General features: G+C 41.4%; 1 protein-coding gene across 1 annotated transcript in view; it reads left to right on the top strand.

Annotated features, from left to right (window-relative positions):
- The window catches only part of LOC117512939 (probable G-protein coupled receptor 153), a 64937-nt gene that overhangs the window by 34529 nt on the left and 7976 nt on the right, over positions 1-22432 (top strand). The window contains exons 3-4 of the mRNA XM_034173175.1: positions 539-728; positions 13977-14161. Coding sequence (XP_034029066.1) covers positions 539-728; positions 13977-14161 — 375 coding nt within the window. The remainder of the gene's footprint in view (positions 1-538; positions 729-13976; positions 14162-22432) is intronic.

Consider the following 22432-nt stretch of genomic DNA (forward strand, 5'->3'; position numbering starts at 1 on the left):
TTAAAACTTCAGACAACGGCAAGTCCATTAATATTGTCACCACTGAACATAAAAAAATGCCAAGGAGAAGCTAAATGTCTGCATCTTTACCTTATTGAATGTAAATAAACTTTATTGATTATACATTTTTAAAACATGACAATTAGCCTTACCTTTGCCTAGCCATCCTCCCCTTTTGAAGTTCATTTACTCTCTTTATTCTAGAACATACAATGTTATTCTCTATGGTAGCCATGTGGTAAGTTAGAACATTCCCAGTTCAAGACCCCCCCACACACTTTCTCCTTGCCATGTGGAGTTTGTGTGCAGCAGGCAACTGAAATTGGAAATAAATGCATTTTTCTTGCACATTTACTACAAATATTGTTGAGCCACCAAATAATCATGCCCCCTACCTGTTCCCAGAAAGAAAAAAAAAAATGCTCTAATGTTCTGTAATATCTTTTTGTGTCTTTGGCTATCTTCTCTGATCATGTGACATTTTGAGGAAACGTGTGTCCTCAGTCTCCCTGGTTAACTGGTTGTTTGCCCGGTACAGGTGGTGAGCTTTGCCAGCCTGAAGTACGATCGGTCCTACAGCTGGATGGTGTTGTGCGTTCTCTGGTGCTCCATCGTCCAGTCCATCTTATTACCCATGTTCCTTTGGGCGTGTGATCGCTATCGCGCAGACATCCGTATGGTGTGGGAAAAGTGTGTTGCCATCATGTCCAACGATGAAGTCGATGAAGGTAAGTGGATTTAAGATGTCACCCTCCCGTCCTGTTCCCTCCTCCTTCCTCCTCACCTCCTAATGTCAACATGGCCTTCAGACAGCTCCACTCTGGATTAGACACAGAGGACAAAGTGTCCACTTGGTCCTCACAAAAAATTATGTTTTTCTAAATTCACAGTAAGTAAGTCCACAACAGCAGTGGGCGGTAAACCCACGGAACAGTTCCAAATTTACATTTGCATCACAATTTATAAATACTGTCAAACTAGTTCAAACTCTAAGAGCTTTTATTTAAAGGCCTGTTTTAACTCTCACGCTGCACCACCTGTGTGTCACTTTTGTCCAACGCAGCGAGAATTATGACACCGTAATGTGAACTCCCGCCGTGTTGCACTGCATCGCTTCTGCTCCATGGCGGGTTGAAACCGTGACAAAATAATAGCTATTTGATGATTCCATGAAACATCAAGAAATGCAGATGAGCACATGGAAATAAGATACTATGCTAAGCTAACAGACTAACCCCCCTACAGTGGTGGGCGCACTTCCGATAAGCCAATAACAGATAATTACCGAAGATAATGTTTTCATTATCAGATTATCTTTTTAGATAACTTTAAAAACCATTATCAGACCAATTATCTTCCAATTAATTTTTGTCTGATAACTTTTAAACCCATAAAGTAAACAAAGCTGAACAGTGACAAGCATTTTTAAAATTTAAAATCAGTTTAGCACCCACCTGTTAAAATTTTTGTAACAAACACAGTTATAACCTCTGTAAACAGAAGTGAACTCCTTGTATAAAAAGAGTCTCAATCCTCTGCAGACAAAGGAGAAACAGCCAAAAAAAATAAATAAATAAATTTCTTTTAACACCATACTGATATGATGGCAATATCACCTAAGTCATCCAGAGGCATACATTTTTAACTTATGGTTCAAATTTTAACCAAACTAATTTTGGACAAGTTATTTAAAATTACTGTCATGTCTGAAGTTTTATAAAGTGAAAATATCAGATATATGTTTTAGTTTTAAAGTAATGTGCTAATTTTTAAGGTTTTGTTTTGCACATGCTGTGCCCCACAGTGCATTATGGGTACGATAATGTAATCTCAGTACGTCACGACAGGACAAATGCATTTCAGACACTCTGTTCAGGCTCCACGGACAACAGCATTAAACTCTAGTGCCTAAAACTCTCTTGAATATATTCTCTGCGTTTATAGACATTGGTTTTGTATTTGCGTTTGTTAAATTCCACGCATTTTAAATGTAGCAGAAAGGGATTATCTGGAATTTTGTTTTCAAGGCCTCTACTGCCATCTACTGGCCAGTAGTGTTCATGGCAGTATTCGCCCTAAGTACTAAGCATCTGGGAACCAGTAGATGGCAGTGTTCTATTTATTTTGACCCCGGTTATATCAGATGATTGTCAGATCAACTTTTTGGCTTTAAAAATGGCTTCTTTTTTTTTTTTTACAAATGAAGTTTAAAAACAAAACAAAACATCAGCAAAATAATAATAATAATAATAATAATAACATTACAAGCCAGATCTGCAGTGTTTGCACAGGCACAGTGCAAGCGTTTGGATGCTTGTAGCTTTTCAGCAGCAGGAAACCCTCACGACGGCCGCCAACCACAATAATATATCAAACAGGTTTGATTCTCATTCGACCATATGATCGGCGATCAGGAGGTGGTCGTCAGATGTTGACCGCAGCTTGATACTCCATGTACACTACACGATGCAGGACGCACGATTAACTTGAAACTCGGTCCAAAAAATTCCTGCATGAAAAATCATCTCGCACAGTGTAAAGCACGTTTTACAACATTATAAAACGTGCACACATTCTCTCCACATGCAAAACATTTTGCGATGACACTTCCAGGGCTCCGTAAAAATGCCTGTTTTTACAAATAAAAAAATGTAATATTTTACAAAAGCACATTTATCTTTAAGCACAACGCACGACAGACGTCACATTAATGTGTTGGTTTACATAATGAATGACTGAACCAATCAGTGATTAGCAGAGGCACTTTTACCCAGAATCCTTTGCGATCTGTCTATTTGTTACAAAACCTCAGAATTAGTGCATTATTCAACATTAAAAGATATATGTTAAATTTTAACTTTGTACAAATGACAGAATTGACATTAATGGAGTTATTCTATCGGTATTAATGTTATTTATAAATCAAAACCATAACTCAGCATGACTTTATTTTTCAAGACCTCCGCCTGACCGGAGCATTGTAATTGATAGAGAGCTGGCTTTATGGTTGTTCTCAGGGTGTCTCTGTGCTGAGAGCGCTGTAATAAACAAGAGCTTCCAGCAGGGTCAGAATGTTGAAAGAAAAACGTCTGGTTTCATTGTTTGGGTCTGTTGTTATTTTTAATATTACTAGATGCTATTAAATTTGTTTTACTAGTAGTTGTAAGTGTGCCAGAGATAATATTGGAATTTATCGGTTATCTGTAACTTCCGATACATTTTTGGGTGGTTTATTGTTTTATCTTTATCGAAGATAACTTTTCAGTTATCTGATTATCTGTTATCAAAGTTAATTTTTTGGTTATCTGTGCCCACCACTGCCACCCTACCCCCTTAAAGTAGAAATGCCTCAGTACTAGATCCACCATTCTCAAACCTAAAAACACCTCAGCTCACCCAAATGTTTAATTGCAATTTTAATGAAAATAGAATGAAGAATTTCATCCATCTGCTTTCCACACTCGCTTATTCCGGTTAAGTGTCACCTGGGGCTGGAGCCTATCCAAGCGGTGACTAGGTGAGAGACAGGATTCACCCTGAACATGTCGCCAGTCTATAGAAGCCAGAACCCACACAAACACGGGGAGAACATGCAAACTCCACACAGAAAGGAGCGGGTACGAAGTGAACCCGGGACCTTCTGTCTGTGGGGCAGCAGCGCTCACCACCAGGCCCCCGAGCTGCACAAACCTCATAACAGCTCATTTACATCCCCTGGTTAATCATTTCTTAAGAAAAACACTTATCACTGCTTTTGGGATTATTTTAAGTTTGACAACAAAATTGTAAAAGATCTCTCAAGGACTGCCCACAGTACCCTCAGGGCCCACCAGGGGGCCTCGGCCCACACTTTGGGAATAATTGATTGTTAAATAACTAGAGTTTTTACATGTACAAATGTTTTAAAGACATTATGATGTCATTACATTTCATCTAATCTCTGTTGGGTGTGTGTGTGTGTGGGGGGTGATCGAGCCCCCCGCGTTTCCGCCTATGGCAGAAGTGTGGTTGTCTATGCACATTGATCATGATGACACTGACATGCAGCAGCACCTTGGAAAAAACCCGCAAAAAATACCAATATATTGGCAGGTGTTTAAAACATGATTTTCGTGACTCCGCCCACTGCTATTCCACAAACATCCAGCTTCTTTAAAAGAGCTTTTTCTCCAAAAAGAGAGAGGCTGGGCTTGACTTTCCCAATTCAAGTCTTTGATTACACATAATTATCTGCAATCAAAAGGATTTTAATTGTTTTTTTTTTTTGTTTTGTTTTTTTGGACTGTCTATGGCCATTGAACCAGGAAGAAATGTGTTTGAATGATGTGGGCAGCATTGTGTTTGGCTGTGTTTTAGGGAGAGCAGAGAACTTTGAGCCTCCAGTTTTATCGCTCAGAGATAAGCTTTCTCATTTCTAATCCCCAGAAGAGAAATGAGCTGCATCCCGTTTATGAATCAGAATCCCGATTCAATGATAAGTGAGAAAGCAACAGTTACAACAGCAGAGGAGTAAAGTCGTCATAAAAATCCCTAAAAGCCAGTTAACATCAAAGATTTCCAACAAGAAAAAGCGGTCGGAGAATGTAAAAGAAAAGAGGCGGCACTGCACTTATCCCGCTCTCGAATGAATCCAGCTGAAGGTGACGTTAGAACCTAATGTTAAGAAAATAATGTGCATCAGAGGAAGCATAAAATTTTTGTATCCAATGAAAACGCAGCACATTACAAACATGGGCAATGATGTCATAAACAGACAGGTGTTTAGGGAGGATTGTGCATTTTGCTTTTCTAATTTTATAACGTTGTAACGTAAAAGGTGAGTCTTATGACTTAGAACGTAGATGCAAATTAAAATTCCTGCCTGCTGCTGAGAAGCATTTATTATTCTGTATTTACTTAAAGTATGAGTATTAATTGTCAGACTTTTTTCTATGATAACGATACACCCAACTCATTGATTCCATACCATTCACGATTATGAGTTCACAATACAATTTTTTTAACAGAATGAGGTGCAAACGACAAATTATATTTTGACAAGAAAATCCTTTATTTCTATAAACTGTCCAAACCAAGGTGTCCTCTTCTTATAAGTGCAGCTGAAATTCTATTATCTTAAATAGCAACAAAAAATGTGGTTTTAAAACAAATCCCACATAAAAATTACTGAATAAAAATATGCTGCCAAATAAAATCAAATATACGAGGGCTGTCAATAAAGTAACGGTCCTTTTTATTTTTTTTAAAAACTATATGGATTTCATTCATATGTTTTTACGTCAGACATGCTTGAACCCTCGTGCGCATGCGTGAGTTTTTCCACGCCTGTCGGTGACGTCATTCGCCTGTGAGCACTCCTTGTGGGAGGAGTCGTCCAGCCCCTCGTCGGAATTCCTTTGTCTGAGAAGTTGCTGAGAGACTGGCGCGTTGTTTGATCAAAATTTTTTCTAAACCTGTGAGACACATCGAAGTGGACACAGTTCGAAAAATTAAGCTGGTTTTCAGTGAAAATTTTAACGGCTGATGAGAGATTTTGAGGTGATTCTGTCGCTTTAAGGACTTCCCACGGTGCGAGACGTCGCTCAGCGCTCTCAGCCGCCGTCATCAGCCTGTTCAAGCTGAAAACCTCCACATTTCAGGCTCTATTGATCCAGGACGTCGTGAGAGAACAGAGAAGTTTCAGAAGAAGTCGGTTTCAGCATTTTATCCGGATATTCCACTGTTAAAGGAGATTTTTTTTAATGAAAGACGTGCGGACGGGTCCGCGCGTTGGGACGCAGCCACCGCGACGCTCCGCCACAGGAAAAACACCTCTGTTGGAAGCCTTAAGGACAACTTGGAACATGTCCTGCTGTTAAACAATTTCTCATATACTCACTCCACTAAAAGCCATCAAAAGCCGCCTGGATTTTACAAATGGTTATCAACACGGAGGTGTTTTTCCTGTGCCGCCGCACCGCGTCGGCTGCGTCCCGATGCGCAGACCCGTCCGCACGTCTTTCATTAAAAAAATCTCCTTTAACAGTGGAATATCCGGATAAAATGCTGAAACCGACTTCTTCTGAAACTTCTCTGTTCTCTCACGACGTCCTGGATCAATAGAACCTGAAATGTGGAGGTTTTCAGCTTGAACAGGCTGACGACGGCGGCTGAGAGCGCTGAGCGACGTCTCGCACCGTGGGAAGTCCTTAAAGCGACAGAATCACCTCAAAATCTCTCATCAGCCGTTAACATTTTCACTGAAAACCAGCTTAATTTTTCGAACCGTGTCCACTTCGATGTGTCTCACAGGTTTAGAAAAAATTTTGATCAAACAACGCGCCAGTCTCTCAGCAACTTCTCAGACAAAGGAATTCCGACGAGGGGCTGGACGACTCCTCCCACAAGGAGTGCTCACAGGCGAATGATGTCACCGACAGGCGTGGAAAAACTCACGCATGCGCACGAGGGTTCAAGCATGTCTGACGTAAAAACATATGAATGAAATCCATATAGTTTTTGAAAAAAATAAAAAGGACCGTTGCTTTATTGACAGACCTTGTATGACGATTTCTCATGGCTCTGTCAGGCTTCGTTAAGCTTACAGGCACTGAGTGACGGGACACAATTGCAGGACTCAGACACAAGCGTTGGAGTAAGAAAAGGCTTTATCTTGTAAACAGGCTTAGGTTTGATACACTGGTGGACAGTCCGTGAAGCGGAGGTACAGGCAGGGCAAGACAATGGCGTAGTCCAAGGCAGGCAGGGTTCGGTGGCACAGAGAGACAAAGCAATCAGAGCAGAGGCAAAAGTAGGTCACAAATACAAGGCAATCTCATACACAGCTGGTCAGATCAAAAAATACAACTAGAGCAAGGTTACTGAGGCTGGAACGAGGGCTGAAACACAGGGTGACAAGCACAACAAACTGGCAGAGAACAGAGAAAAATGCAAGTGTTAAATAACAGGGTGTGATTAAGGAAAGTGAAAACAGGTGTGTGAGAAAGTTCAGGAAGGAGACAAAGCTGAGCCAAGCAGGAGCAAGATAGTGCAATAAAATAAACACTAAGAGGCATGGAAGAAAGAGACAAAGATGAAGCAAACAGGTGCAAGAGAGTGTAGAAAAGTAAACACTAAGCAGACAGAAAGAAAGTGGAAGGTGAGTCCCAAAAATAATGCAAGAAAATCAACACCTGGAAGGAGCAAAGAAACAAAATCAAGGCAACAAAGGTGAGAATTGAAAGTGATCAACAAGAGAATTAAAGGCTGGGGCTGAAACTAAAACAACTAATATGTGGCAAAAACATAACAAACAGAAATTACAAGTAATGACTATAGTGGTAAAATGCAAAATAAAACCAGTGACTAAAGTAATCCTAAACTGAAAATCAAAGACAGGGGACATGAGCACAGACAGAACCAAGATGAAAACCCAGGCCCGGGGCAGTTCATGATAGGCTCAAACGTCATTATTTTTAAACATTACAAATAGTCAGTCAAAGATGCACATTATTCACTATGACCAACATTGTACTACTGTGAAGAAATATTCATAACCTTGAAATCTTTTTAACGTAGTGATTAGTGAATTATTTCTACAAAATATTATAGAAATTTAAATGCTATTTTGACTTTTATCACCGTCCATTGGTTCAAAATCATCAGATGATTAAAAAGTGCACCAGTCAGGAGAAAATTGGGGGTCGACTGATTATCGACACTGATTATCAACACTGATAATCGGTTGACCCAAATATCAGCTTGGAGGAATATCAGTGCTAATAAGCGGTTGACCCCCAGAGAAAATTTGCCTTCAGTTTCCCACGTTGGTTAAAAATGCATCACAGTAAATATGGTATCACATCTGACAGCATGCCAACTGCAGACATCAGTAAAAGGCATGAGGCAAAGGAATAAAGTATATCATATCGTATAATATGTTTATGAATTTAACAGTTATTTTGCTCATTGATGCTGAAGGCAACTATTTACTGTCTAAATTCTTAAAGGAGAAGCAGTTTGTGCTCATCTATTGGGTTTTATCTTGTGGTACGGTGCATCTGTAAAGTATGCACAGCACTTCACTTTTTCCACATTTCAATGACAATGACAATGTGAAAAAAGTCAATCAATCAATTTAAATCAATTTTATTTATATAAAAATCACAACAGACAGTTGCCCCAAGGCGCTTTATATTGTAAGGCAAGGCCATACAATAATTACGTAAAAACCCCAATGGTCAAAACGACCCCCTGTGAGCAAGCACTTGGCGACAGTGGGAAGGAAAAACTCCCTTTTAACAGGAAGAAACCTCCAGAAGTTCAAATCCAAGTGCTGTCCAAAAGTTGTGATTTTTTTTTTTTTTTTTTTTTTTTTGCAAATTTATTAAAAATAAATAAACTAATACAGTTGTACACAAAGGTTTTGGCACCCCTGATAATTTTCATGATTTTCCTTTATAAATCATTGGTTGTCTGGATCAGAAATTTCAGTTAAATATATCATATAGCAGATGAACACACTGATATTTGAGAAGTGGAATGAAGTTTCAAGTATTTACAGAAAGTGTGCAATAATTATTTAAACAAAATTGGGCAAGTGCATAAATTTGGGCACCCTTATCATTTTATTGATTTGAATACATTTAGTACTAATTATTGGAACACAAAATTGGTTTGGTAAGCTCATTGACCCTTGACCTCCTTACACAGGTGAATCCATTGATGAGAAAGAGTATTTAAGGTGGCCATTTGCAAATGTTTCCCCTCTTTGCATCTCTTCTAATGAGTGGCAACATGGGAGGCTCTAAACAACTCTCAAATGACCTGAAAACAAAGATTGTTCAACATCATGGTTTAGGGGAAGGATACAAAAAGCTATCACAGAGATTTCAGCTGTCAGTTTCCACTGTGAGGAACATAGTGAGGAAATGGAAGACCGCAGGCACAGTACTAGTGAAGGCCCGAAGTGGCAGGCCAAGAAAAAGCTCAGATGAGCTGAAATGAAGGATGGTGAAAACAGTAATAGTCAACCCACAGACCTACTCCAAAGACCTACAACATGATCTTGATGCAGATAGTGCATCGTTCACCTATACAAGGAGATTCTGTATGATGCAGAGGAAGCTTTTTCTGCATACATGCCACAAACAGAGTTGCTTGAGGTATGCTAAAGCACATTTGGAAAAGCTTCATTTTGGAATAAGGTGCTGTGGACTGATGAAACTAAAATTTAGTTATTTGGACATAACAAGGGGCGGTATGCATGGCTGAAAAAGAACACAGCATTCCAAGAAAAACACTTGCTACCTACAGTAAAATTTGGAGGTGGTTCCATCATGCTGTGGGGCTGTGTGGCCAGTGCAGGTGCTGGGAATCTTGTTAAAGTTGAGGGTCATGTGGATTCCAGTCAATATCAGCAGATTTTTGAGACCAATGTTTATGAATCAGTGACAAAGTTGAAGTTGCGCTGGGGCTGGATCTTTCAACAAGACAATGACCCTAAACACTGCTCAAAATCTATTAAGGCATTCATGCAGAGGAACAAGTACGATGTTCTGGAATGGCCATCTCAGTCCCTGGACCTGAATATTATTGAAAATTTGTGGTGTGATTTTAAGCGGGCTGTCCATGCTTGGAAACTAACAAACCTGAGATGTTTTGTAAAGAAGAATGGTCCAAAATACCTTCAACCAGAATCCAGACTCTCTTTGGAAGCTATAGGAAGCGTTTAGAGGCTGTTATTTCTGCAAAAGGAGGATCTACTAAATATCAATGTATTTTTTCTTTTGGCGTGCTCAAATTTATGCACCTGCCTAATTTTGTTTAAAGAATTATTGCACACTTTCTGTAAATACTTTAAACTTCATTTCACTTCTCAAATATCACTGTGTTTGTCCGCTATATGATATATTTAACTGAAATTGCTGATCCAAACAACCAATGATTTATAAAAGAAAATCATGAAAATTATCGAGGATGCCCAAACTGTTACATACAACTGTAAATCACATGTACATAAGTATTCACAGTCTTTGCCATGAAGCTCAAAATTGAGCTCATGTGCCTCCTGTTTCCACTGATCATCCTTGAGATGTTTCTAAGGCTTAGTTGGAGTCCACCTGGGGTAAATTCAGTTGATTGGACATGATTTGGAAAGATACACACCTGTCTACATATAAGGTCCCACAGTTGACAGAACATGTCACAGCACAAACCAAGCATGAAATCAATTGTAAAATTGACGGAAATGTGGAATGTGGAAAAACAAAATTTGGAAATAGTGACGCACTGTGAACGCTTTCTGGATGCACTGTATATCTTTCATGTGAACTGGCCTAAAGGTAGAATGTAACTGAATTTTCTACCAGGGAGCAAGAGAAAAGCCTCAGCATTCCTCTGCTGCCTGGTCCATAACTATTTGGACAGTGATGTTTTGTTGTCATTTTACCTCTGTGCATCTCCACAATGGATTTTAAATGAAACCTGTGTGTGTACTGTAGACTTTCACCTTTAATTTAAATATTGTTGTAACTATTTCAGGGTTAAATACTCGATTCCTCTGTTTTCAGAGGCCACAATTAATTAGAAAAACGACATTTAAGAATTATTTTTAATACAAATCATCACTTTGACATGCCTGTTTTCTTTGGACAATCAGGCAATGGAAACATGAACATTTCTACTTTGCTGACTATGTCTTGGATTTAATTTCCATCCATCATTAAGAAACACTAAAGTACAACAAATCTGCCTCAAAAACTGAGTGATTGTGCAGGGACACTAGTGAGGGAAGCCACCAAAAGCCCCATAACAACCCTGAAGGCATTTCAGGCTTCTGTGACTGTGATTGGGGAAACCAGTTGTGGAGCAACTTTTAACTGTTGCACATTCCACAGAATCTCCTGAATGGGTCATGTGATTGTTTTTGTGAAACCTCTCGGATTAAAGGTGAAATTCTGCATGACAAACATCTTGGCAGTTTGATTTCAGCTCCATTGTGGTGGTGCACAGAGACAAGATGACAAAAACATGTCACTGTCTAAATACTTGTGGACCTGACTCTAGTTCCTTTATTTATCTTCTTTAGGTGTCTATAATTTCTACACATCAGACAAATAATATACTGTATTGTGAAAATTGCTGAAACACTTGTGAAGTTTTTAGTTTGTGATGAAATTACTCCAGGGACAGTTTAACGCTGATTACTGGTTTTCCTTGATGTTTTTGTTTGAGGTGGTTAAGTGTTATCATGTGACCTATCATGTGACCTTTGGCTGTGAGGAGATGACGTGATAAGTGTCTGTGTATCGTGATTTTCTATTCTCTAATTTTGTTCATGCTGTGTTACTTTACAACAAACAAAAATGGGATGTATTTACCCCATAGCACTTGTTTATTTATTCACATTTTCATTTCTATGCATTTAAAGTGGATAATCTTCCTGTATAGGGAAGATGTGATGATGACAATAAAATAAACGGTTCTGCGTTTATTTGCTAGGATTCTTTGGGACGCCGGAACACCTGTGCTAAAGCTGAAACACGTTTTCATGTCATTATGATGGTCATATTTCCCTCGAGTCAAAATGGGACAATTCAAGGCTTTATGTTTTTTTGAATGGATACACAAGACAGATACATCTCTCACAGATTTGTACATTTTATGATTTTTGTTCTTACATTTTTTTTAAATAATTTTAGTTTCATGCACTGCCACCTTATGATCAGATTTTAGTGACTTTAAAAGCTAAATATGTTTCCAGGCAGAATTTTTACAAAGCTGCGCTGAGCAAATGTCCAATATGTAAAAAAGAAAAGTATGGTGGCGAGAGGCCATGACACTTCTAAATTAAGACAACACGAACAAATGCAGAAAACACAAATACAGTACATCAAGTTGACAACATTAGTATCCAAAAATGTTTTTCCAATTGAGAAAATGCTTGCAAACATGGAGAATAAAAACAGTCATAACCAACAGCATATGTAACAGTTTAATTTTAGTGTTGCTTGCTGCAAATTCACATCGTGCATGCAAAAACAATGACATGTTTCACAGCTCCACTAAACAACAGAAGCACTAACAACACAAAAATAGGTTTCTGCCTGCAGGACTTTGACTTCTACTGTTCAGTGTATTGAAGGGCTGCACAAAATTCAGAATTGAATTTAGAATGATGCTTGAATTTCAGTTTAATTCTTTGAGTTGTATTTTGAACTGAGACACCTAACAGGAAGTTGAATTACAATTCAAAATTTCTGAATTTAGCACAGACCTGGTGTATTGTAGTTAAAATAATAAACCATGAAGATACAGCTATTTTAAGTGCTAACCGATGAATAAATATATTTGCTCAGCTTTACCAATCAGGTAGACCTAAAGACAACTGAGTGCTGTGTTGTACTGAACGGTCTGTCGGTAAAAGTCTTCAAGGCAGAAACCTCTTTTGTGTTGTTAGTACTTCTATTTGCCGATCAGTTGTACGTTTATGTGCATTATGTTAATATGCAGTCCACATGTTCACAAATTAAATTGTTGCATGTGCTACAGGTTATATTTTTTTCTATTTTCTGTTTGCAAGCATTTCTGATGCAATGACCAGCTGGTGAACAGATGCAGCGGCTTCTGTGTGTGTGTGTGTGTTTGCGTCCGTGTGAATTTGTGTTTTCTGCATTTGCTAGTGTTGTTTTAATTTGAAATTGTTGTGACCTCTCGTGACCACCATACTAAGAAAGTAGGGTAACACTTTACCCTACTTCATAACTGTTACATGACACAGTCATGAACATGTCGGAAATATTATGTCAATGTCATAAACATTTATGATTGCTGTCATTAAGTGTCATTTGGTTTTTGTAATGACATGTTGACAGGTTGACATACAACCCAAGACCAAAAAGGCCAAAGACAACTTCTGGTCATGTCACGTTGATTAAAGTTGAGTTGTCATCATCAAGACAACCCAAAAAATGGCAACGTGTCATTACAAAAAACAAATGACACTTAATCACAGCAGTCATAAACATTTATGACATTGACATAATGTTTATGACACACGTTCATGACTGTGTCATGTAACAGTTATGACAGTGTCATGTCACTATTATGACGATACCTTCAAGTAAAGTGTTACAGAAAGGAGTCCAAAACAAAAAATAGCTTAATCACTGAAATAAATACCAAAATGAATAATAAAGGTGAGGAGAGACAGAGAAAATAATCACAGACACTTCTGCAAAACTGGTCCCAAAATGAGGTCACATGATAATCAGGGTCCAGATCTCTACGATGCACTGTTTAACCTCCACCCAATCTGACCCTCCTTTTCCCTCTTTCTAACCCTCCGACCCTCCCTGATAACTGCTCGTTGTCTCACAGGAGCCCCAAAAACTACAGCCCACATTCTGTGTCGTAATTAACACTGCCAGTTCTCTGCTTCTTTTTTCTTTTTCTTTATTTTTCCTTCTTCCTCCAGAGGGCTTCCCGTGTATAACTCATCACAGTTGTATGTATAAGGGTTTTTTCTTTTCTTTTCTTTCCTGTTTTTACGAGGCTGCTGACGTGCATGCAGAGCTGCCTGTGCAAACAGCTGCTGTCATCTTTCATCCTTTTGGCAAAACATTTGCTCAAGATCAGCATTTTGCACCCAATTGATTTCTAACCAACATGAATGCACGAACGGAGGAAGTAAAAACTGGCAGATGAGTGATTTATACAATAAGAACCCCTTTTTTAATTATTTGATGCACAGACTGTAAATTCTGCATTTTATACAAATGTTTGAAGTTATTTCTAAACCCAGAGCCAGAAAGCAAAATTTTTTCTTTTTGGATCTGACCTCCAAATTCCTGAGCAGACCCCGTAAGAAAAAGCCAAACCAACCAGAGAACTGAACTTGTCTCTCTTATTATTCGTTCGTCTGTCTGTCTGTCTGTCTTGTGTACTGAGTCTGTTGCTCTCTAATCCTGACGCTCGTACTTTTCTGCACTTTGCAGAAAACAGCCAAGATGGAGGAATTCATGCCGACTTAATATATGACAGACCATATGACTATAGCTCGGCGCCTGAAATCATGACGGTAGACCATAATGCCAAGTATGAGTTCTCGACCTTAGAAAGGGGGGTTCCGCAAGGGTATCCATTGAGGGAACAACAGGAAGATAAAATGCAGTACTTGCAGGTATTTTTTTAAATTGATTTTCTTCATTTCTTTAACTTGATCAAATGAAATAACACTTCATTGCTAATTTGCATGGTGAAATGGCCGTGTGGCCTTTTGCAGTTTCATTCATTTTTTGAAGTTTCTTGGGTCATCAGATATTTTGTGATGTTCTATCTCCCAGAGATAACACAGATTTTTCTTTATTATTATTATTTTTTCCCTCCCAATATGATTGAAAACTGTTCTGGCTGACTAATGTTTGGTAAATATGACCATCGATTGTTCCATCAGCATGTTCGATGTGCTTCATTTATCAGCTGCTGTGTCCAACAGGCAATTGACAAAACCTTTATTCTACGAGTGGGTAAGAATTTCAGGAAAAAAAAAAAAGCGTTTTCTCTTTTTAAGTGCATTGTGTCCATTGAATGCAGCATCCATCTGAGGGAGAAGTACACACTTGGTTCCAACATGCAGGCTTCTAGGACATTTCAACAAAATAAATTTTACAAACCAATGCAACTGCAAGTGCAAGCTGTCCCAGGCTAAAAGCTGAGAATGATATTAATATCTGAAATATCAGCTGAAGATTGTTGATGGTGGTGAATCATTTTGGCCTGGAAGATTTGCATCTTAACAATGTGTCATCTTTGTTATGACAGCGTACTGATCAAATACATCCAGTGTCTTCACGGCGGTTTTAATAATGTCGTCATGAGCATTTCAGAAAAGCAGTGGTGGGCACAACAAACCTAAACGTTAGCTTGAATAACCACTAATCCACGAACCGAAAATTGAGGTGATATTTTGAGAGTTGATAAATTAAGAAAATAAGAGAGAATCAAGGCTAGACGATGTGGAGAGAATAAATCAGAGCTGTGGATTAGTAAGGATGAAGTGAGGGCAGCTATGAAGAGAATGAAGAGTGGAAAGGCAGTTGGTCCAGATGACATTCCGGTGGAGGCATGGAAATGTCTTGGAGAGATGGCAGTGGAGTTTCAAACAACATTTTTTAATAAAATCTTTGAAAGTGAGAGGATGCCTGAGGAGTGGAGATGAAGTGTGTTGGTTCCTATTTTTAAGAACAAGTGTGATATGCAGAGCTGCAGCAACTACAGAGGCATAACGTTGTTCAGCCACAGCATGAAGTTATGGGAAAGCGTAGGAGAAGCTAGGCTTAGAAGGGAGATGGTGGCGTAATGGTTTACACGTGACAGCAAGGTGAGGTTGGAGACAAATGGAAGGCTCAAAGTCCGGGCTGAGGTTGCAAACAGGCTTTAATGAGAGGGCAAGCAATGGTTGGTACACAGAAAAGCAGTCAGGTAAACACAGCAGAGGTACCAGGATCATCAGGCTGGTCGGAGTCAGTAGAAACAGGCAGGAGGTCGAGTTCACACAGAAGCAGGCAAAACTGGAAAATACGAGAACGAGAGCTGGGATGATGGCACAAGGCGCAACAAACTGGCAAACCTGTAACACAACCTGTGAACTAATAAAGCCCCAGGTGGCAATCAGCAGATGACAGACAGGTATGCAAAGCAAGACCCAGAAGTGGGGCATGGCCAGAGAGAGAGAGAGAGAGAGAGAGAGAGAGACAGACCCCCACACCAACATCCCACACGAGCAGAAAAAGAATACAAAAGCAAGCAGAGAACTGCTGCTTTTTTTGCATTTTCACAGATCTGGCAACTTGCTTCTGACAGATTGTTTGTTGCTGTGACGCCACTCTGAACTTCACACGATTGTATACGCTTCTTTTATTTCTGTTTAGCACACTTCTGGTTATTAATTGTATCTACTCTGAACGTTATTTAACAACAGTCCTGTTGTGAATCGCTAGTGGTTAGCATTCGCTAGTGGTTAGCATTCGCTAGCGGTTAGCCTTCGCTAGCGGTTAGCTTTTGCTAGCGGTTAGCTTTTGCTAGCGGTTAGCTTTTGCTAGCTAGGTCGACACCTCCCCTCTCCATTGTTACTTTTTATAGCTGTTTTTTTCTACCCGTTTAATACTTCTGTTTGTTTTTCAGTTGAACTGCTGTGAATTTTAAGTAATTTTTACTCCTGTGTAAAATCTTAGGAGCGGCTAGCAATTTCGCTAGTGGTTAGCTTGCGTTAGCTATTTCTGACCCTTCTCATCATTTTTTCATTTCATTTTTTACACTCCTGTTAGTTAATTAACTGTTTAGTGTATTTTATAGCTGCTGCTTTTTTTTTACCTGTTTAATACTTCTGTTAGTTTTTCAGTGTAACTGCTGTGAATTTGAATTCATTTATCTGCATCTGTGTGAGCCTTAGGAGTGGTTAGCTTATCCATTATTGGTTAACTCGTGTTTGCTTGGCTACATTTTTGAATTTCTTAGTGCACAAAGTACACTACTTATTATGCTTTACACCCTCCGTAAATCCTGCGTGATGTTGGAAGATAGGGTGGCTCTCTTAGATAGCCATGTCCGTAAGTTAGAGCAGCTTCTTAGCACAGTGGAATTAGATGTTACGGGTACTCCAGATGAGGTTAGTGTTGGGCCGGCTAGCAAGCCCATTAGCATCAGCTTAGAAACGCCGGCTGTGGAGGATGGCTTTCGGACTGTGGCTAGGCGGAGGAAGCCCTGTAGGGCTTGGTGCCCGGTTGTGGCACCCCGATCACACTCGCCAGTGCGAACTGTGAATCAGTTCTCCCCCTTGGATTTGCCAGATGTGAATTCTCTGAGCCCACGAGTGACTTCCACTCCTGTCTCCAGGCCAAAACACCGGTCGTTAGTGATAGGGGATTCTATCACCTGCAAAGTCAGGTTACAGACGCCAGCTGACGTTAAATGTATTCCTGGGGCCAGAGCTCCCGACATTGCATCTCATCTTAGGGTGCTGACACTGCAGAAGGGAAGACAGACAAAGGAACATGACATCAGATATAGTCACATAGTTATTCACGTTGGCACCAATGATGTCAGGATGAAGCACTCAGAGGTAACAAAAATGGACATACAGAGGACTTGTGACCTTGCCAGAAAGATGTGTCGGCATCGATTAATTGTCTCTGGTACCCTCCCCTCCCGGGGTATTGATGAGGCGTTTAGCAGGCTGACATCATTAAATAGGTGGCTGGAATCTACAGCAGGCCATGGAGCAGGTGATTAGAGACCCTGCAAGGCTTATGACAAATGTGGTGTGGAATCCATTAGCTTAGTGGGAAATTTAGTGCAGAAAATCCACTATGGTGATAGTGCAGTTTATTTGCCAGGGAAGGAATTTCAACAAGTTGAGACTGTGGCCTGCTTCCGTATTCGTGTCCATAAAAATCATAGAGGGATATGCTTTCCAAACTTAATACCCGTTACTATATTGGATGATGTTGAAATTGAGGATGGCCAGTGGTTGTTCAGGCAATAGCAAAGATTTCGTGTCTGCTACCTACAACGCATGTGGAATGTATTAAACCCAAACCTACCAAGCGGGGGGACATCAGGAGGGCACAGAGCACTAGACTGGACAGGCTTAACTTGACTAACATGAAAAGTGGGGTGGACACGCATGGACTGGGGAAGGCGGAGACGAATGGCAACTGGATTGACGACCTTGGAAACCGAAAAAGGACCAATGAACCGGGGAGTCAGTTTCCTAGGAGCGCCCTGCAGGGTCAAGTGGCGCGTAGACAGCCAGACTTTTCGTCCGGGGGTGTACGGAGGCGCGGCCGACCACCTCCGATCTGCAGTAGCCTTGTAAATCACGGAAGAATGCAACAGAGTGTGCCTAGCCTGCTCCCAGGTTCGTTGACAATGGATGATGAGACTGAGAGCTGAGGGAACAGACGAGTTGTGGGTAACTGCGGGAAAAATCGAAGGCTGGTGACCGAACACTACATGAAAAGGGGAGAAGCCGGAGACAAACTATTGTGAGAAAACTCAATCCAAGGGAGTTTGGAAGACCACGACGCCGGATGCTGGGAAGCAAGGATACGGAGACCCTTTTCTAATTCCTGGTTTAACCGTTCTGTTTGGTAGCCCGAGGTAAGACTTGACGTGACCCCAAGGAGACGGCAGAACTCCCTCCAAAAGTGCGACACAAACTGTGGACCCCGGTCAGACACAATATCCTGAGGTAACCCATGTAACGAAAAGACCTGAGACAACATGACCTCCGCCGTCTCCTTAGCTGACGCGAGGCATGGCAGAGGAATGAAATGAACCATTTTAGACAAATGATCGACTACCGTTAATATGACAGTGTTACCCTTAGAGGACGGAAGACCGGTAACAAAATCTACTGTAATGTGCGACCACGTACGTTTTGGAACTGGGAGAGGGAATAAGGTACCAGCAGGTGGATGATTAGATTATTTCTGTGTGCCGCAAATTTGACATGCATTAACATACTCTGCTACGTCTGTAGAAAGACCCATCCACCAGAACTGCTGTTTGACTACTGAAATAGTTTTCTTGATTCCTGGATGGCAGAACAGGCGGCTATCAATGCACCATCGTATCACCTTCCGCCTGAGCATCTTGGGAACATATAGGCGGTCCGGTGGACAATCAGCGGGGGCAGGTTCCTTACTCAAGGCCGATTTGACCTTCGACTCTATATCCCAAGTAATAGCGGACACAAGACATGATGCAGGCAGAATAGTGCCAGGGTCGGAGGGCATGTCACCTGGGTCCCCCTGTCGGGACAAGGCATCGGGTTTACCGTTTTTCAAGCCCGGTCACTAGGACAATGCGAAATTAAGACTAAAGAAAATTGCCCACCTAGCTTGGCGGGAATTGAGGCGTTTAGCTGAACACAAATATTTAAGGCTCCGAACACCTCCTCACATTCCTGAGTCCAAACGAATGGTTTGTTCAAGCGCTTTTGTGAATGCCGGGAGTGAAGCGCAGGCGGTTGATTGTTGTCCCCACTCAGCAGTAGCCCAGGCAGCTGCTCGACCAGACAGGTGAGTGATGATATATGCAGTCTTGGTTCTGTCTGACGGGAACATGGGTGCCATTAGCTCTAAGTGTAGTTCGCACTGGGTAATGAAAGGTCTGATGTCTCCGGAGTCTACTGAAAAGCGTTCGGGACGTGACAACTGGTTGCAGATGACTGGTGCTGGTGTGGAAGCCGGTGTGGGTGCTGGCAGCCCCGGTGGTATGCTTGGGAGTGCGGTAGTTGCATCTGACTTAGCCGGAAAATCGAGCCTGGACATTAGTTGACTCATTTGATCGCTGATAGAAGTCATAAGTTTCTTGACGGGTGGTGAGTTCGTTAAAACCGGAGGTTAGCGTTTCGAGCTTATCCTCTTGCTGCGCCAACTGCAGGCTGTGGTGGCGTACCACCGGGTGGAACGGGTCTGAGCCTGCTGCCTCCATCGTTGGCCAGTTTGTTCTGACAGGAAGGTAAGGTTGGAGACAAATGCAAGGCTCAAAGTCCGGGCTGGGGTTGCAAACAGGCTTTAATGTGAGGGCAAGCAATGGTCGGTACACAGAAAGGCAGTCCAGTAAACACAGCAGAGGTACCAGGATCATCAGGCTAGTCGGAGTCAGTAGAAACAGGCACGAGGTCGAGTTCACACAGAAACAGGCAAAACTGGAAAATACGAGAACGAGAGCTGAGATGATGGCACAAGGCGCAACAAACTGGCAAACCTGTAACATGACCTGTGAGCCAATAAAGCCCCAGGTGGCAATCAGCAGATCACAGACAGGTGTGCAAAGCAAGACCCAGAAGTGGGGCGTGGCCAGAGAGAGAGAGAGAGAGAGAGAGAGACAGACAGACCCCCACACCAACATCCCACACGAGCAGAAAAAGAATACAAAAGCAAGCAGAGAATAAAAACAAACCAAAAACCCCGCAACATACGAGACAAACCGTCAGGCCCTGACAACACATTGGACTGGGACACCAGCAGTTCGGGTTTGCTTCTAGATTGCAGCCACACTCTCAACAACAGTGCTGGGGAGGAGTGAGAGACGTGCCGTGGGCCCTTCTGGAAACAAGCTTCACGCTTTTGTTGGCTACCCACGTTAAATATGATCCTCTTCTTCTTCTTAGAAAAAATGTGAAGATCTGTGAGCAGCAATGTAGTTTCATGCTGAGAAAGAGCACTACAGCTGCAATGTTTGCTCTGAGAATACTTATGGAGAAGTATAGAAGGCCAGAAGGACATTGTATGTTTGTGGAATTAGAGAAAGCTTATGACATGGTGTAAAGAAAAGAGTTGTGGTATTGATGGGAAAATCTAGAGTGGCAGAGAAGTATGTGAGTGTAGTGCAGGACATGTACAAGGATGAATGACAGACTCATTCATGGTGGAGGTCGGATTAAACCAAGACTCAACTCTGGGTCCTTTCTTGTTTGCAATGGTGATGGACAGGTTGATGGATGAAATCAGACAGGAGTCTCCATGGACTATGATGTTTGCAGATGACATTGTGATCTGTAGTGACAATAGAGAGCAGGTTGAGTCTAGCCTGGGAAGGTGGAGATATATTCTGGAGATCAGGGGAATGAAAGTCAGTAGGAGAAAGACTGAGTACATGTGTGTGAATGAGAGGGAGCCCAGTGAAATAGTGCGGTTACAAGGAGTAGAAGTGGTGAAAGTAGATAAGTTTAAATACTTGGGGTCAATTGTCCAAAGTAATGGAGAGAGTAGTAGAGTGGTGAAGAAGAGAGTGCAGGCAGGGTGGAGTGGGTGGAAAAAGGTGGCAGGAGTGATTTGTGGCTGAAGAATATCAGCAAGAGTGAAGGAGAAAGTTTACAAACAGTCGTGAGACCAGCTATGTTGGACGGCTTAGAGACAGTGGCACTAACAAAAAGACAGGAGGCAGAGCTGGAGGTGGCAGAGCTGAAGAAGATGCTCCCATTAGCGGGCCCCACAGCAGATCAGTCATTTCCATCTCACCCTGTCCTCTGCAACTTCCTCTGTCTGTCCAGCCACCTGCATGTCCTCCCTCAGCACATCCATAACCTTCCTCTTTGACCTCCCTCTTTTCCTCCTGCCTGGTGTCTCCATCCTAAGCATTCTTCTCCCTATATAATATGGGTCCCTCCTCTGCACATGTCCAAATAATCTCATTTTCACCTCTCCAGCTTTGTCTCCAAACCGTCCCACCTGAGCTGTCCCTCTGAAATGTTCATTCCTAATCCTGTCCATTCTCATCAGTCCCAAATAGAATTGTAACATCTTCAGTTCTGCCTCTTGTCTTTTTGTTAGTGCCAACGTCTCCAAGCCGTCCAACATAGCTGGTCTCACTACTGTCTTGTAGACTTTCCCCTTCACTCTTGCAGATATTCTTGTTCACAAATCACTCCTGCCACCTTTCTCCACCCACTTCACCCTGCCTGCACTCTCTTCTTAACCTGTCTATTGCACTCTCCATTACTTTGGACAGTTGACCCCAAGTATTTAAACTTATGTACTTTTACCATTTCTACTTCTTGTAATTGCACTTTTTCAGCAGCCTTCCTCTCATTCACACATATGGACTCAGTCTTGTGCCTACTGACTTTCATTGCCCTTCTCTCCAGAGCATATCTCATCCTTTTCAGGCTAAACTCAACCTGCTCTCTACTCTCACTACAGATCACGATGTCATCTGCAAATATCATCCTCCATGCTGCTCACAGATCTTCACCTGTTTTCTAAACCTAGCTTCTACTATTCTCTCCCATAACTTCATGCTGTGGCTGATCAGCTTTATGCCTCTGTAGTTACTGCAGCTCTGCACATCACTCTTGTTCTTAAAAATGGGAACCAGCACACTTTGTCTCCACTCCTCAGGCATCCTCTCACTTTCAAAGATTTTATTAAACAATCTGGTTAGAAACTCCATTGTCATTTAGACATTTCCATGCCTCCACCGGAATGTCATCTGGGCCAACTGCCTTTCCACTGTTCATCCTCTTCTTTGCTGCCCTCACTTCATCCTTACTTATTCCTTGTACTTCCTGATTTACTCTCTCCACATCATCCAGCCTTTCCTCGCTCTCTCTTATTTTCTTCATTCATCAGCTCCTCAAAATACTCCCTTCACCTTCTCAACACTCTCCTCACTTGTCACCACCATCTGTATCTTTTACCACCCTAACAGGCTTCATATCCTTTCCACCTCTGTCCCTTTGTCTGGCCAATCGGTACAAGTCTTTCTCACATTGCTTACTATTTAACTTCTTCATACATGTCAACCTATATGGATTGTCCATAAATTATATGGATTTTTCCGAGTTTCAGTATCATACGGACGTACAAATAAAGTCTTATGGATATTCAGGGTTTGGTGTGCAGCGGCTCTGTAATAATCAGCCGTTTCTGCAGCGCAACTC

The sequence above is a fragment of the Thalassophryne amazonica genome, chromosome 6 (genome assembly GCF_902500255.1).
Source record: "Thalassophryne amazonica chromosome 6, fThaAma1.1, whole genome shotgun sequence".
In the NCBI taxonomy this organism is placed as follows: domain Eukaryota; kingdom Metazoa; phylum Chordata; class Actinopteri; order Batrachoidiformes; family Batrachoididae; genus Thalassophryne; species Thalassophryne amazonica.